Source organism: Notolepis coatsorum (assembly GCF_963971535.1).
Source record: "Notolepis coatsorum genome assembly, chromosome: 14".
NCBI lineage: Eukaryota > Metazoa > Chordata > Actinopteri > Aulopiformes > Paralepididae > Notolepis > Notolepis coatsorum.
In genome coordinates this window covers 48,688,980-48,706,715 of record NC_140178.1, presented here as the reverse complement: position 1 = coordinate 48,706,715, position 17,736 = coordinate 48,688,980, and the positions used below count along the sequence as shown (strand labels likewise).

Here is a 17,736-nt window from a genome sequence, read left to right as displayed (position 1 = left end):
ATATAGCATTTACACTCTACACAGTAGGAAAACAAAATAATACCGGTTTTGACCAGCAGATGGCAGCGACGAGGCAGCTCCATTGGGCGGGGGCGGGGCCGGGTGGGAGGGGGCGGGCTGAGGGGGCGGGGCCAGGAGAAGGGGCGTGGCTAAAACCTGTACGGATTTTGAAATCCCAATGTTGACAGCTATGCGACATACGCTACTGCATCAACGTTATGATTAACAAAGCAAGGCATTCGTTTTGTTGCATTAACGTTATATTACTATTGCTATCGATAAATCTAGGTGTTCTAAAATCTATTGCTATTGGTAAGAGAGACTATAATAAGTTGGTGTCTCGGAAAACGAGAGCCCTGATCGCGGAGTTTCAGGAAGTAAACAAGAAAAATGAGAGCTTCCGATTGGTCATTTGCTTTATTTCCCATGAAACCAGTCACTTCACTCTACTGTGATTGGACCGTTGGCTTGAGTGCAATGTGGGACTTGTAGTTTTTTAACGATCTCGCAGCGGAGGAAAAAAAAGACGAGAGAGGCTATAATCTGTATTCGCACAGCGTGCGCGTAATTGATTTTTACCGTTCGCATACAAATATTTTTAGGGGCCTGCTTATGAACTACACGTCTACACGCCACACGGCGGGCAGCCCTCTAAGTGTCATGCGCCAAAGGTAAAAACAGACCGCCCCTGGCGGGCGGCGGGCTTTAGTTTCGGTCCCTGAGTGGGACGTTCTGAAGCCAGATTGGAATTCGTAGATTAGATTTTTTTCCGCCAGGTACTTTTCGACCTGTTCGTAGACTATTTTCTCCATGACTTTCGAGATGGAGGTAAGAATAGAAACAGGGCGGTATCTGCCTGGGTCTAATTTGCTGCCCTTTTTGTGCAGAGGGGTCACTCTCGCAATTTTGAAGTCCTTGGGGACGTGCCCCTGTTTTATAGAGAGGTTTATTATGTGTGTGATGACTGGGGTGATGGCGGCTGCTGCGTCTCTGAGGAATTTGGAGGGGATGTTGTCATGGCCAGTGGCCTTGTTAGGTTGGAGGGCGCTCAATTTTTTGAGTACCTCATCGGTTGTTACCATTTCAAGTTTGAAGTCGTCTTTGTGGACCCCTAGGTTTTTGTAGTATGCTACTATGTGTTCTACCCCATAATGCCCTGAGTGGGAGGGTAGTTTGTTTACCAGTGTTGTGGCTATGTTTGTGAAAAAGATGTTTAAGTAATTGGCTACATCCAGCTTGTCTGTGATGAGCGTGTTGTCCGTCTTTATGTTTATGTTTGAGAATCTGGTTTTAAGTTTTTTACTGCAGCCTAGTTGATTATTGAGTAATTTCCAAAGTTCGCGGGGTTTGTTTTTGTTTTCCTCAGTTTTGTCGTTGATGAAATTTCTTTTTGCGGTTCTGATCATGGTGTTTACGTCATTTCTTAGTCTGTTTCTTTGAATTTCTAGTTCAACCACGTGGGCTTGGAGACCGGCCTGTGTTTGTCTAAATGCATCAAACCCCCGGCCATTGTAAGAGGCCCCTCCTTTATTGGAGGTCCCTCCTCTATTAGAGGATTTACGGTACTTATTACTGGTCACAGGAGTCTTCAATAACGTTTGGATGGTAATCAATTTTGTGAATACATTTGTTGAAACAACATATTTGTTGGCAGACGACTCCTTATAAACACTGCTATCTAACGTTAGCAAGCTAAGCGTGCATAGCTCGACCTGTGTAACGTTAAGTAACTTGTTTTCCACTGGGAAAGACCGTTCATCACTGCATACAATTTGAAGTAAGCGGCGCACTCATCTCATGCTACGAACGGACACACAGACACGTCACGTATAGAAGCGACTGCTGACACAGAAGCTATTTTATGAAAATTCAGAAAGTTGGCTCCCAATTTTTGTACACGCCAGGGTGGCGAGTAGCCTCCATAATTTACCAGCCAAAGAGTAAATCTACACGCCATTGGCGCTTGGCGGGTGCTTATTTTGTTCCCTGGGTGGAGAGTATCCAAAAAGCGCTGTCAATACATTTGGTTCAAGATTTGTCTCAATACTTCTCGAGATGGTTTCAAAAATATTTGTCCAATACCTGTGCAAAGAGGGGCATATCCAAAACATGTGAGTATATGTGTCTGGGCCGAATGACATCTATCACATATAGGATCGATATCCTCATACATTTTGGCTAATCAGGTGTACTCGATGAACAATTTTGCATTGTATCAGCCCGTGTCTTGCACAAATAGAAGAAGAATGAACAAGACGTAGAATGTCAACCCAAATGTCATCCGAGATCTCCTCCTCTAAATCCTCCTCCCATTTACTTTTTTTTTTTTATCCACTTTTTCCTCCCATTTTTCTATATTTTTCTCCCATCCCAATTTCGTATCATCCAATTCAACCCTCCCCTGTCACGAACGCTGTTTCTTGCCTCCCACAAGCCGGCTGCAATGTGGACTAAGTCATACATAGCACAAGTCCCCTCCGGTACTTGAGGTAACAGCAGTCGCATCTTTTCACCTGCGCAGCTCGATCTCTCAGTGGCGAGGAGTAACGCATGGGAGGCTCACGCTGCCCCCGACACTTCCTGATTCTACTGCGCAGGCGCACCAACCGACCTGTAGGAGTCGCTGTCCACAACGCCCGATCCCCACCCATCAGTTTCCCACCCCCTAATACGGCCAATGTGTATTAGTATGAACGACCAGCTAAACTGAAAGCAATGTGGAGCGCTGGGCTCGAACAGGCGAGCCCAGCGTCTCCGCATTCGTGGCGAGCGCCTTGCCCACTACGCCACGTAGCCGCCCCCTCCTCCCATTTACTTTTAATATTGTTTATTACATGGCGTTTTCACATTCGCCGAAATGCTTGCTTGTGATTGGTCAATAGCCCCCCGACAGCGGTCATTATCAGACAATAATGACCGCTGTGGGACAATAATGACCGCTGTGCGCAGCTGTTCGCAATCAAGCCCACTGACACACACTGTTTCAGTGCAATTAGACACTGCCGGTGTTCTGCTGCCGGCGATGACAGGGGGCGGAGCCAGAACGCAGCCAGAACCAGTGTTGCGAGTCGATGTAAAATGAATTAGGTATATTGTTAGTAAGTTAGCCATGTAATAAGCGGGATAATGTATAGCTATACTCGATCATTGTCGCAAAATAATTGACTCGCCGAGGCGGCTCGGTATTTTAAACTCTGTCGGTCAATTATTTTGCGACAATGACCTCGTAGCTATACATTATCCCTTACGTATTGGGGTGGGACATAAGGAGAGAATGAGATTATACATAGTCGATATCATGCCCTTGGTGGAAGACATCAGGGTTAAAAAGGAGTCGATGGGTGTTACCTCTGGAAGGTTGGGAAATATAGGGTTAATGCTACAGACATAGCTACGAATCTGTAGATACCAAAAGAAATGTCGGCTATGGATTGAATATTTCTCTGATAATTGCTGAAAAGAGGCAAAAACATTATCTATATACAGGTCACCTAGTGTGTTAATACCGAGTGAGGCCCATAAGGAGAATTCTCCATCCATCAGTGAGGGGTGAAATAAAGGGTTAGCTGCTATCGGGGCCAAGTGGGATTGAGTTTTGAACCCAAAGTGGCGTCTGAATTGATTCCAAATTCTGAATGTAGTTTTAACGATAATATTTTTGAAGTAGGGGGCCGTAATAACACTATTATAATTATCATAGATAGATACCTCCGTAATAACACTATTATAATCTATCATAGATGATATCTCTGTAATAACACTATTATAATCTATCATAGATAGATATCTCTGTAATAACACTATTATAGATAGATATCTCCGTAATAACACTATTATAATTATCATAGATAGATACCTCCGTAATAACACTATTATAATTATCATAGATTGATACCTCCGTAATAACACTATTATAATTATCATAGATAGATACCTCCGTAATAACACTTTTTTTTTTATCCACTTTTTCTTTCTTTTCATATTTTTCTCCCATCCCAATTCCACTGTGCCAATTCTCCCCTGTCTTGAACGTTGCTCGCATATGCCCCCCACTGGCCGGTTGTAGAAGCCTTGCATCACGTGTCCCCTCCGATACACGAAGAGGCAGCCTGTCACATCTTTTCACCTGCCAGCGCGGACTCTCTTTGGCGCGGTGTAACGTGTGGGAGGCTCACACTACCCCCGCCATTTCCTGTCTCTGCTGTTTAGGCGTCCCCAACCGAACCTGTCCACAACGTCCAGATTACCACCCATCGACTTCCACCCACTAACTCTGCCAATTGAGTTAGTATGACGGCTGGCCCAAGCCGGAGGCAACGCCGACAGCCGGAGTCGAACCCGGGGTCTCTTGCGTTGGTGACGAGCGCAATGTCCGCTGCGCCACCCAGCCGCCCGTAATAACACTATTATAATTATCATAGATAGATACCGCCGTAATAACACTATTATAATTATCATAGACGAAGGTTATTACGGAGGTATCTATCTATGTCATGAGTCAAGGACCCCCATATACAACAGCATACAGACCCCCATCTGATTATATTTTGTCTAAGGATTTTTGTCATTAGATACAGAATTGTTTAGGTAGGGAGATAATTAGAGAAAGTGAAACCTAAGACGGGAATAGTCATTCTGACAACTGTATAGAGTATCTATATAATATCTATATTTGTTGTCTGTTTTTCTGATTATTTGTATTTTTGGTCTCACACCTTGTGTAAAGTTGGACATTATGTAAAGTTGGATGCTTACACTGTCTTGTAAGTCCTTCCATATAAGATAAGATAAGATATTCCTTTATTCATCCCTTTGGGGAAATTCGGGATCTAATAAACTATTCATTCCTTCCTATGATCAGAATAGTAATTCTCACACATCTTCTCATTGTACTAATGTCTTATGAATGAAATTGTGAAATGAACCATTACGCATCACACAGGGGACTCCTTCAAGCACCTCAAGCACCCTCAAGCACCCTCAGGGGGCCCAGCGCTCCACTTTTGGGAACACACCACTGATCTAGTATGAATCTCTGTGTCCCTTTTCAGGCTCATCAGCTACCCCCGTACTGAGACCAACAAGTTCCCAGAGGGCTTGGCCCTGGGCCCCCTGGTGGAGCAGCAGACACACAGCCCGGTCTGGGGGACCTTCGCCCAGAGAGTCCTGGCCCAGCCCGGGGGCCCTAACCCACGGCAGGGCAACAAGTCTGACCAGGCCCATCCCCCCATACACCCTACCAAACACACCAACACACTGCAGGTACAACCAGTCAGACCAGGCTGGCCCATCCCCCCATACACCCTACCAAACACACCAACACACTGCAGGTACAACCAGTCAGACCCATCCCCCCATACACCCTACCAAACACACCAACACACTGCAGGTACAACCAGTCAGACCAGACCCATCCCCCCATACACCCTACCAAACACACCAACACACTGCAGGTACAACCAGTCAGACCAGGCCCATCCCCCCATACACCCTACCAAACACACCAACACACTGCAGGTACAACCAGTCAGACCCATCCCCCCATACACCCTACCAAACACACCAACACACTGCAGGTACAACGGCACAGCTGCACCTACAAAACACACACTAGTCTCCAAAACATAATTTATCTGCCACATTAACGGATGGAGGACTTAAAACACTGTGCTTAAGCCTTCCGCTGCTGCTGTGTCCCAGCTGCCATGATATACACACACACAGAGGGAGGGGTGCCTCGCTCTCTCCACCACACACACACGCACACATACTCACACACAGAGGGAGGGGTGACACTGAAACCATGCCCTACACACACACGCACACACACACACAGCTGTGCATAAGTACATACTTGTACACACTCATTTGCACACAGACACTGAACTGTACATACACACACAAATATACTAAAACTAGAACAATGTAGTCGCTACTGGTCCCTGGTGAGAATGGCCCAACAGTAGTCGTCTCCGCCGCCTCTGTTCACTTCTCGGCACACCTTGGTGACATACTTCCGTGATGGGCACACGCACGCGCGGACGGAAGGACGCATCCACAACGCTCATAAACTGTGCACAGGCTACTGTATCACTGTACTGTATGTGTACATATTGTCAGAAACATACATACTCCATAAACATTGTACTGAAGTTATTCCAAACATTTTCAGATGACGGAAGATGACGCATTAAAAGCAGCGCCAACGGGATGACGTGGAGTGGCTCCTGTCTCCTAATAAGTGTGTGTGTGGGGGGGGGGTGACAGTGGCTCAGTAGGTAGAGCAGTCGTCTGGTAATCAGAAGTTCCCGGTTCGATTCCCACTCCTCCTGGGTGAATGAATGAAAAACTTTATTTAACAGATTGCAGAATGGGTACAAAACAGTACGGCTCAATACACACAATTGTTAAGGGGATGCAGACCAGAGAAAGACGTTTGTCTTGTTTACATCAGGGTCCCCCATTTTCAATTCATAGTGACATTTATGACATACACAACATATACATGACATCATGACATTTATGGCATAGGGACATACATGACATACAGGTATATAGTACTGTTACATTTGTGACATATACGATATGCAAATATACAGTACTGTTACTCATAGATCCTAACAGAGATTATATACATATGATGGGGAGGAGACTACATTAGGAGGGGGTGGGTGGGTGGGAGAAAAAAATATACATACGGTGGGGAGAAAATATATACATACGGTGGGTTGGACCTTTACGGTGGCCAGTTTCAAATTGCACCCTCCAAGAGCGGTTTTGAATGTGGGTAGGGATTCACATCTTTTTACAGCTGTAGAGTGTAGGGCGTTCCACATTGTTGTGGCATAATTGCGAAATGTGTTTAGTCCCTTGTTTGGCCGAATCTGAGTTGCACATGATTTGTGGAACACCCTCTGGTGTTGGGGGCGTGGTATTCACTGACCTTTTGGGAAGTATTTCAACATGTACATGGGTACCTGTGTGGTGTAGTGTATCTTGTAGGCCCATTGCAAGTTGCTGTACTCTGTCGTCTACTCTAAGGGGCCTTTCTCACTCACCAATCGGGGTCGAATCAGCGCCCCCGGGGACGGGGGGGGGGGGGGTGTTCTCACTCAGACGGACACACCCCTTTTGGGTTCGAAGCGGCGCTGATTCGTACTACCCCCCGCTGAACCTGGGACGCTTGAAATAGGTGGTCTCGGGTGCGGGCCAGTGGGAGCGGGGGGCGTGACACACAACGTCGTTACTGTAATGCTTTTCATGCTTGCTTGAATTTTGGGCAGATAAAACCACACAGCAACAACTGGACAATACCCACAAAAACGATATTTATGGAGAATTTGAGAGTTCAGACCTCAACCAAAAACAAGCATGTGGGGCCTCACAGCTCAGTGGATGAAAACATGAAGCCGCGTTACAAAGCACAGCACTTCCCTGGCTCGCATTAGGCCTGGCAATTTTGTTTGCCATGCTATGTCTATACATTGGTTTCTTGTTTGAATGCATTTATTTCTATTAGACCAGTGGTGCCCAACCAGTCGGCCGTGGTCGACCAGTAAATCAATGACATGCAATATAATTGCCACGAGCGATGGGATAATGTTAGCTGCTGAACAGGCTAAGCTAACTAGCGTTTGCCACAATGCTATACTATTATACTGGCATATTCCATTCACGTTAGCATGTAAGCTAACAAAATCAGTGCCTATGAGACTAAACTCCGCTTTTGGTGTTCAATTGTGTTGATGTTAGTTTTGTTTCATCAACAAATGAGAGGCAGAACACACAGTGAATGTATCCGTTTTGTTTATTGCACGTTCTTTGCTGAAAAATAAGTGCTACAGTGGCTATACTAGACTAGTACTAGGCTAAGCTAACTAGCGTTAGCCGTTAGCTTAGCGTTAGCCCTGGGAAACGCTCAAAAGCGAACTCTACAACACCATCCATTCGTGAGAAAAGGGGGTGGGTTATATTGACAAGGCTTGACAACAGAGGTTCAAATATAACTTCATTTGATTGGTTATTTGTTTATTTTATATCTGCATCCAGTCTCCACCGTGTGTTAAACTCTTCCTGTTTACATTTTCGAGCGTGACATCATCGCCTACGGCAAGCTTACAAGCTCAAAACGCAAACCGTAAACAAAACCCAGAGCGCACCAAGACTGAGTGTGTACACAAACTAGAGGGGGGAGAGGGGGGGGGAGTTTGCATCAGATCTCGGAACGGACCAGAACGGAATGGAACGGAACCGATTGGGGTGAGTGAGAAAGGCCCCTAAGCCATCCTAGGTAGTCAAAGTGGGCAGGGGTGAGGTGGGTTCTAGGAGTAAGGTCAAGTAGTAGTCTGACCAGTTTGTTTTGTGATGTTTGTAATCTTGTTTTTAGCGCCTTTGAGGTGCTTTGGTACCATGAGGTGCAAGCATAGTCGTAGTACCCTTGAATGAGTCTTCAGGGTATTCTTGTTTACCAGAGAGGAGATCCGGTACAAGAATCTAGTTCGTTGGTTGACTTTTTTGATTACATTGGATGCCATTTTGTCACAGGAAAGATTTGCCTCTAGGATGGAACCCAGGTATGTAATTTCATCTTTCCTTGTGACAATATTGTCACCCACTGTAACTGAGAAGCCGTCGGTCTTGCTGAGTTTGTTATTTGATCCGAAGAGAATGGACTCTGTTTTACCCAGGTGTAATGATAGTTTGTTATCAGCGAGCCAGGTGCAGATTCTGCCGAGTTCTGAGCTGAGGGCTTTTTCAACCTGTAACTTGTTCTTGTCAGGGCTGAGTCGTCCGTGAACAAGAACAAGTTGCAGTCACAAGCTGACGACATGTCATTTGCATAAATTAGGAACAGTAGCGGTCCTAGTATGCTTCCTTGTGGAACACCACAGCTCACTGTGAGGGGGGGGGATAGAGTACCGTTTACCTCCACCATCTGTTCTCTCCCCTCCAGGTAGGATTGCATCCAGCTCACTGATAGACTATCAAAACTAATTGCTTTTAGCTTGTCAATCAGAATGGAGTGATTGACAGTGTCAAATAGGGCTGGGAGATATGGCCTAAATATGATATCACGATATTTTCTGACCTTTCGGCGATACACGATACACATCACAATGTTTTTCCTTTTTTCCCCAAACAATTCATTATGAGGTTTACCAAGACAGTATTTGAGTTTGCAAGCTAACATTAAAGACAAAAGACTCATGCATTTAGCATTTTTATATTATATATTAGATTTAGATTATTGGATTCTTAGATTATATATTTAGCATTTTAGCCTTTCGTTTTTTTAGATTATATATTAGATTAGATTTACATTATTATTTATTTATGTATACATTTATTATTTGAACGGCTTAAGGCTATATCTGTACTTGATGTTTGTTTGTTGTGTTGCATATAAATAAACTTCAATCCAATCAAATCAAACCCCCCCTCTTAAAAACAAAAACCTGTGTTTAACCTAGCCATCTATAAAACATCATGCTAAAACTGTGAAACAAATGTCCTACTCCCCTAAAGAAAGAAATACATAGCAAACATGACTCAGTTATCAAATAGTGCTGCTGCTTTTTATTTTATTTAGTTAATAAGACTAAAAGACTACAATATGACTACAACGATTTAATGATGGCTTCCTGTCCTCGCATTCCATTTCCGGTTAACGTTAAATAAACAGATTGCTGCTAATTAAACACTTCATGGAAACGGAGTAACGTTAACGTTATGTTGAGTTCATACGTGTAGTGTAGTATGAACTCGACATAGCATTAACATTACTCCGTGTCCACTGTCCACTGTTGCGTCGCAGATGGATGGTACACTCTGTTAGCTCCGTAGCTAATCCACTCATAGACTACCGATAGCAGTACCGTTAACGTCGGAGTTTATCAATACTCCTGGGTTTCGGGGGGCATCCCTAGCACAGAGCCACCGCCTCTCTGTCTCTGGCTAGGTGTGTGCGCTTGCGTGCGTGTATGTGCGTGTAGATGACGTAATTTGGGCAAGTGTGTGTGTGACTGACTTTTTTTTCTGCAAGAGGGAGGCGAGAGGCATAGGCGGAGTTTGAACTTGACGCCAGGGGGTGCGACTGCTTGGCGAACGATTTTTTTGACCTTTATTTGATTATTTTAGCGTTTTTACAATGCCCTAACCCCTAATTTTTTATTTTATTTAGGTAGTACAGCAGCACACACACACACTCACACACACAGCACTACGGGGGATCATTTTTAACTGACTTACTCTTAATCATTGACAAAGTGACAAAGATAAAGGAAATACTAAAATAAAAAGACCACAACAAGTATATTGCTGCTCCACTAGACCACTTTACTGTACCAAACATGACATACAAAAATAACAAAATACTGTGCAACACTCTGCCAAGCGCACAGCCGCGCACACGTATGCATACAGTAGGTTGTCAAAGGCTGTACAAACAAAAGTTCACATTTTCTAATAACAGCATTATTAGACATGCCAATCCAACGAAAGATGTGCTGGTCGCACTGGAGAAAAGAAAAAGATGTTGCGTTTGTCTTTTACATGTTATTTGTTATTCTAAGATGCTAATTCATCTGTATCTGGATAACCAATGAACGGATTCTGTCGGGGCAGGTAGCGTTATTTCGGGGAAATTGATATCTATAGTCTGGTATATTTTTCGTCCAGGAAAAATGGAGGCTCTAATTATTATTATTCATAGAGACTCTCGAGCAATAATAATTATTACAGCCTCCATTTTTCGTGGACGAAAAATATACCAGACTATAGATATCAATTTTCCCGAAATAACGCTACCTGCCTCGACAAAATCCGTGCATTGGTTATCCAGATACATTAATTATCATCTCAGAATAAGTGGCTTTGTACAAGCGTTACAATGTACTATCGCGCGGGGCATTCTGCTGCTGCTGCTGCGAATGGTGGTGCTTGGTGGTGCGTTAACCCTTTCACTGCCACACTACAGAAGGTTCGCCTTATAATGTGACATGATTACTACTATAAAATGAATGTATTGTAAAACAAAACATAATAGAATTCAGATTTGTTTCTCACAATTATTATAATTTTATTAAAATAAAAATAATCTTGATAAAAAAAAAAAAAAAGCAATTTCACCCCCGGCCACCCCCTGCACCCCCATAAACTCCGCCCATGGCGAGAGGGAGAGGAAAGCATTTAGCACTGCGCTTGTAAGTCTCATCTCAGCCGCGGCGGCCTCTAACGCGAGGGCAAAACATCACGATATCCACGATACGTTTAAAAAGTATCGTTAATGAACTGTACCCAATATTTATATAATATCGTCATATCGCCCAGCCCTAGTGTCAAAGGCCTTTTGTAGGTCCATGCCGCAGTATTTGCCTGCGTCCACCTCTTGTTTGATGTGGTCGTTCAAATAGAGAAGGCATGCGTCAGTGGAGTGGGATGTTCTGAAGCCAGATTGGAATTCGTAGATTAGATTTTTTTCTGCTAGGTACTTTTCGACCTGTTCGTAGACTATTTTTTCCATGACTTTCGAGATGGAGGTAAGAATAGAAACAGGGCGGTAGTTGCCTGGGTCTAATTTGCTGCCCTTTTTGTGCAGGGGGGTCACTCTCGCAATTTTGAAGTCCTTGGGGACGTGTCCCTGTTTTATGGAGAGGTTTATTATGTGTGTGATGACTGGGGTGATGGCGGCTGCTGAGTCTCTGAGGAATTTGGAGGGGATGTTGTCATGGCCAGTGGCCTTGTTAGGTTGGAGGGCGCTCAGTTATATTTTTATTTTTATCCTATTTTTCTCCGCCTGATTTTCTATTTTTATCCTCCATCCCAATTTAGTCGTTATGCCAATTCCCCCCTCCCCTACCTGGTTGTTGTGCGCATGTTCCTCCTACTGGTCGGTACAAGGGAACCCTGAAGTCTACCACACGCTTCCTCCGACACATGTGGAGACAGCCAGTGGCTCTTTTTTTCACCTGGCAGCGAGGACTCTCATTGGTGAAGCGTAACGCGTGGGAGGTCACGCTGCCTTCACCATTTCCTGCCTTTTTGCTGAGCAGGCGCCCAGACCTGACCTGTAGGCGTCGCTGTCCACAACGCCAAATTACCACCCTCGACTTCCCTCCCGCTAACTCAGCCAAACGAGTTAGTATGACGACCGGCCCAAGCCGCAGGCAATGCTGATTCCGGGAATCGAGACCGCAGCCTCTTGCATTGGTGACGAGCGCAATCTCTGCTACGCCATCCGGCCGCCCAGTTTTTTGAGTACCTCATCTGTTACCATTTCCAGTTTGAAGTCGTTTTTGTAGTATGCTACTATGTGTTCTACCCCATAGTAGCGTGTCGAAGTGTCCTTGAGCAAGACACTTGACCCCTAACTGCTCCCGATGAGCAGGTTGGCACCTTGCATGCCTCACTGTCTGTGTGAATGTGAATGTGAGGAACAAAATTGTAAAGCGATTTGGATAAAATCGCTATATAAACGCACCATTTACCATTTTAGACGGGCACTGTCATTATCACTTTCAGCGCCACGCTTAACACTTTCAGCGCCACGCTTAATCCCCATCCCTGCCGCTAGAAGTTTAAATTAGTCATGTCCGCGGTGTTTCACGATGTTTGCAGAGCTGTGTGTCTGTTCTGTATTATAGCTGTGGAGACAATGGTGTGGCTCATTTGACAGACACTACTTGTAGTTCAACATGGACATTTTTTTTGTTTCTACACACTAGTTTGTAGTTTATTACACGCTAAACGTCGTGCATTTCCAAGATAATCCAGTCTTTTTTCATAGATCAATAAGCCCGAATCGTTCTGGTTGATTCCCTGAACCCCCAAATACTCCCAAATAAAAGGTATATAACATATGTGACTCTGCACCGTCTAGGTCGACTTGTGGCGGTAGATAACATTCCTCAGAAATCGCGAAAATGTCTCATTTCAGAAATCGGTCAAAATAGAAATATTGCATTTTTGACTGATTTGAAATGTTCTATCTCTGTTTCCTTATTTGCAAAACTTAATATAACTGGTAAATTAGTTAATTATTGTTAGATTGTCCGACAGTATGTATTCCGAAGCATTGGAAAAAGACTACATTTGCGGTGGAGCGGAGCCTCGGAAGGGGTGTGGTTTGCGTGTGCGAGCGCCTGTTCATTACGCGTTATTTTTTAACCTAGCCGCACTTTTCGGAGACGCTCTCTGATTGGCCACTGACTGACGCTCTCTGATTGGCCACTGACATGTTTGCCCAATCACGTGACGAGCTGTGTCTTTGCCCATGTCCGGGTCTAACAGCAGCAAACTACCTAACGCCTAGTTTATCACTGGTTAAGCTTAGGCGACTCTTTCGAAGTTGGTTAAGGTTAGAGTTTGGAATCAGGGCTGGTGTTCTATCGCCCTGCTCTAAGACAAACTCTAACCTTAACCAACTTCGAAAGAGTGCCTAAGCTTAACCAGTGTAGAAACAGGCGTCGGCCAATCAGAGAGAGAGCGTCTCCGAAAAATGCAGCTAGGTTTAAAAATAACGCGTTCATTACAGCTCAGCGTCTTGTGAAATCCACCCTTGGCCTGAAGAATAAACTTGACTGTTTGGTGTAGGCCAACCTTAATAAACCGGCAACGCTATGGACAACACAGCATTAGCGTTGGTTTTATTATAAAACCAGAGACAAGCGTCTCTCTCTATGGTTTATCATTACGCGAGTCTATTCTGACTGCCCGTTCTGTGAGCAGTCGCCCGACATTAAACAGCAGTCTGTCATAATCACATTTAACATGTTAAGAATTTTATGAGCGAACGAATTTCGTTAGATTGGATTTAATGTTATCTGATGTCATAAATTAATTGAATCGACTACAGTTGAGGGGGGGAGTGGCTTTTTTGTTCTTGGCCCGCAGTTTTCGATTTACACACACACTCGCGGCTCGAGTCGCTCACACTGTGCACATACGGGTACTTGAGAGGTGCTGAAGCACACACACAGACGGAGAGCTCTGCTTTCATCATAGCGGAGAGAACGAAACGTTCGAAAAAAGCATGCATAGCGCGACCTGTGTAACATTAAGTTACACTGCTATCTTAACGTTAGCAAGCTAAGCATGCATAGCGCGACGTGTGTAACATTAAGTTACACTGCTAACTTAACGTTAGCAAGCTAAGCATGCATAGCGCGACCTGTGTAACGTTAAGTAACTTGTGTTCAGCGGGGAAAGACAGTTCATCACTGCATACAACTTGGTTTAATCCTGTTACATTCAAGCCTAAAATATGGCTCGTCAAGGCCTTGAATGCGACGTGGTGGACACAGGACACTGGACAAAAGTTTATCAAAAATAACTATTTATTTACAACTAACTAAATGGACAGAAATAGTGGGAGCTGGGTGTTCCAGACTCCAAAGTTAAACAACAAAACTATAGGCAAAAGGAAGAACAAGCCGAATGTACAACAAAACAAAGAGAGCAGGTGAGACGCTGGAGAGCTGCGACATCTCCTGTGAAGTGGGGGAGACTTGACTGCTGCCTGCACTCTGCATTTGTAGGGCGTGGTGCCTCATCACCACACCTGTGATGAATTAGAAGGGCGGCCATTTTAATAACAAAAACAGGAAGAAACAGTGTGTCAATTAAACCACCAATTAGTGACAGCACACTTAACCACAATGTGAATATGCACCACAGACAGTAAGTATCCCTCCACCATGTGAAAGTAATACGTAACACCCCCACACCGAATATTTATGTTCTTCTCCCAACTATAGCCCAAAGAAACCATCACCAAGAGAATGAACATAAATAAATAAGGGGATACTTACCAACCTTACCAAAAAAAATGCAACCACACACTCCAACATGTGCAGCGCCTGTACTGTGTTGAGTGTGAGCCCCGGTCAAGAGTCACACTCAACTGTACATAAAAAATTAATTGCGACCCACAGCCCATGAGTCACTACCACAAAGCGATAACGGGTCGGCCCCTGTCGAACACGACCCTCAACACCGTCGAATGCTCCCTACTGAGGAACACTCGACACCGTTGCTCAGCACAAACAACCCCGTCCTGATACCCGCTCAAGCAAGACCCCTCCAAAATGTATCCAGCTGGGCCTGGATGGAGCGGAGCTGGTGGAAACATGTGGGCAACTAAACCCCACTCAGCCCCCACTGAGGCGCAAGGCCTAGAAGAAGATAATCCACCCACCGACACATCACCACCAAACAAAAAACTCATGACATCAGGTCCCTCCGCCGATACAGAACTGACAAACAGAGACAAAACAGGAAAACAACAAGAAATACGTCCCCGTGGCACCGCCACCGAGTCCGCCTCCCCCACTCCTGGCGTCACCAGGTCAGGAGATAGCAAAGCAGGATGAACCGCCACAGGCATGTCGTCCTCACCGCTGGAACACAGTAAACCATTATCCACAGAAACCGACATGACATCCCCACCACAGAAAATGGTGGCACAAAAATCAACGTCATGACTCAAAACGGAGGCACAAAAGACTGCACGGTCATAAGCCACAAATTCTACTTCAACAGGCCGCTCCACCGATACCGACCTGGTAAATAGAGACAACAAACCAAAGTTATGTTCCTGACAAAAGTCAAACTCATTGCGCTCAGGACAACCAACAGGAAAACCACCAGCATACTTCCCCGGTACCATCACAGCGCCCATCTCCTCCCCACCTGGCACTGTCGGTACATGAGACTGTACTGAGGGCTGTACCCCCGTCAGCTGTACAAGAGACTGTGATTCACGAACATCCAGAGCAGGATGTACCACCTCAGGCACGTCCTCACCGTCCCTGGAACATAGCAACACATCGGTCACAAAAGCACTTGGATCACCATTCAAAATGGTGTCACAAAAAATAACGTGGCCAGGATCCAAAATGGTGTCACCCAAATCAGAACTGTCATGAGCAACAATGGTGTCACACACATCAACCTCGTCATGAAACAAAACGGTGTCAGAAACTTCTCTACTGTCACAAGCCAAAATGGTGGCACACACAGTAACATTGTCATGACACAAAATGGTGGCACACACACCAACTTCGTCACGATCAAAATGGTCGTCACCCATTAGACTAGGTCGTGAAGACTGCTCCTGCTGCACAGGACACAGGTAACCAGGTTGACTAGCATACCCAGTGCCTGGCAGAGAGTCAGTGTGGTCACATGAATCAATATCAGAACTACTGACCATACTGGGATCATCACTGCTGACAAGTGAGACATCATGAACGTCAGGCCGGCAGCCCAATTCTGGCCTTGTAGCCTCCTCAACCAGAATGGTGCCACATGAAATGTCAGAAACGGTGCCACATGAAGTAGCAACATCCTTCTCACTCTCATCCTCCTCATTCTCCTCCTCCAATTCGTCTGTGGCCTCAGCCACTGTAAAGGCTGGGAAGCCCACGAGATACTGCTCCGCCACTCGAGTATCTGGCACGCATGTCACCTCCGGGTTCAGCACCGGGCCAGACACTAGGGCACAAACAGGAACAACACTATGCAGAGGTACATTCACAGTGTGCATTCCAAAATCTTCAACAACAACACCTGCCCCTGCAATAACTAAACTACGCCGTGCCATCACACGGTCAAACGCAGCCTGGGCACGTACCTCCTGTGCACGGTCAAACGCAGCCTGGGCACTTACCTCCTGTGCCACCTCAATAGCTTCCCGGGCCCGGGCAGCAGCATACTGAGCCACTTCGATAGCCTCTTGGGCCTCGCGCTCCCGTTGTCTCTCAGCTGCCTTTGCCTTTGCAGCTAGCACTTTAACAGCTCCTATAGCCACTTGAATAGAGCGAAAGCGAGTGCTGAGAACCTGGGCCTCGCCCCCCCGTTTCCTCTCAGCGTGCCATCTATCAAAACACTCACCCATTGCTTGCAGCAATATCTGCTTCTGTTCCTCTATAGGCAACAAGGATATGTCAAGATACATGACAAAATGCAAACATCCAAGCAACTGATATTGCAAGTACTCCCTCTCCAGGCTTGCTTCAAACGTTAACATAGAATAATGAGCCGCTAATTGCACCAACTCATCGTCAGAACATTCTTTTACCTTTGCCACTGTTGGCCTCGCAACAAAATCCTCCATGTCCAACGTCATTTTTACTATGAGTAAAACCAGTAAATGACAACAAATGAAAAACAATATTAACTATTAATTAATTAATCAACCAATTAATTAATTACCAATACAAGGCAATACTACAATTAATCCACAACAAGGGATATAGTTCCGTATCCAAAACACAAGCAACTCACCCACTGTTCCTACGACCTGGGGTTCAAACTCCAATTTCCCTGTATCCACAAAAAGGTGTAGCACGTAATTAAATGACAGTGATTGAAGATACACGGCATAACACAGCACGCAATTAAACTCACAAGCAGTAGTTCAAAACACGGCATTTTATGTTAGCACGCAAAACAAATCACACTGTATTTAAGACACACGGCATAACACATACTGGATCAAAAAGGTCAAGCTCAATAATGCACACAGATCCTATACTAGAGAATCACAGCAGACACTGCTACTGGACACTAGCTACAGGCCTCTGCTGAGATGAACCACCCACAAGACTAACCCTGTGGTAGACATTTATCCCAAAATACTGGAACAAACGCTCTTCAGTAACAAACCAAGTGAGGCAAAACCCCTTGTGTTACTCAACAAACAAATTCTAATACAAACAGGTGCTCCATACAATCTGA

General features: G+C 45.0%; 1 protein-coding gene across 1 annotated transcript in view; it reads left to right on the top strand.

The window, feature by feature from the left end:
* top3a (DNA topoisomerase III alpha) overlaps positions 1-17,736 on the top strand; it is a 147,931-nt gene that overhangs the window by 62,531 nt on the left and 67,664 nt on the right. The window contains exon 11 of the mRNA XM_084329100.1: positions 5,052-5,262. Within this exon, the coding sequence (XP_084185226.1) occupies positions 5,052-5,262 (211 nt within the window). The remainder of the gene's footprint in view (positions 1-5,051; positions 5,263-17,736) is intronic.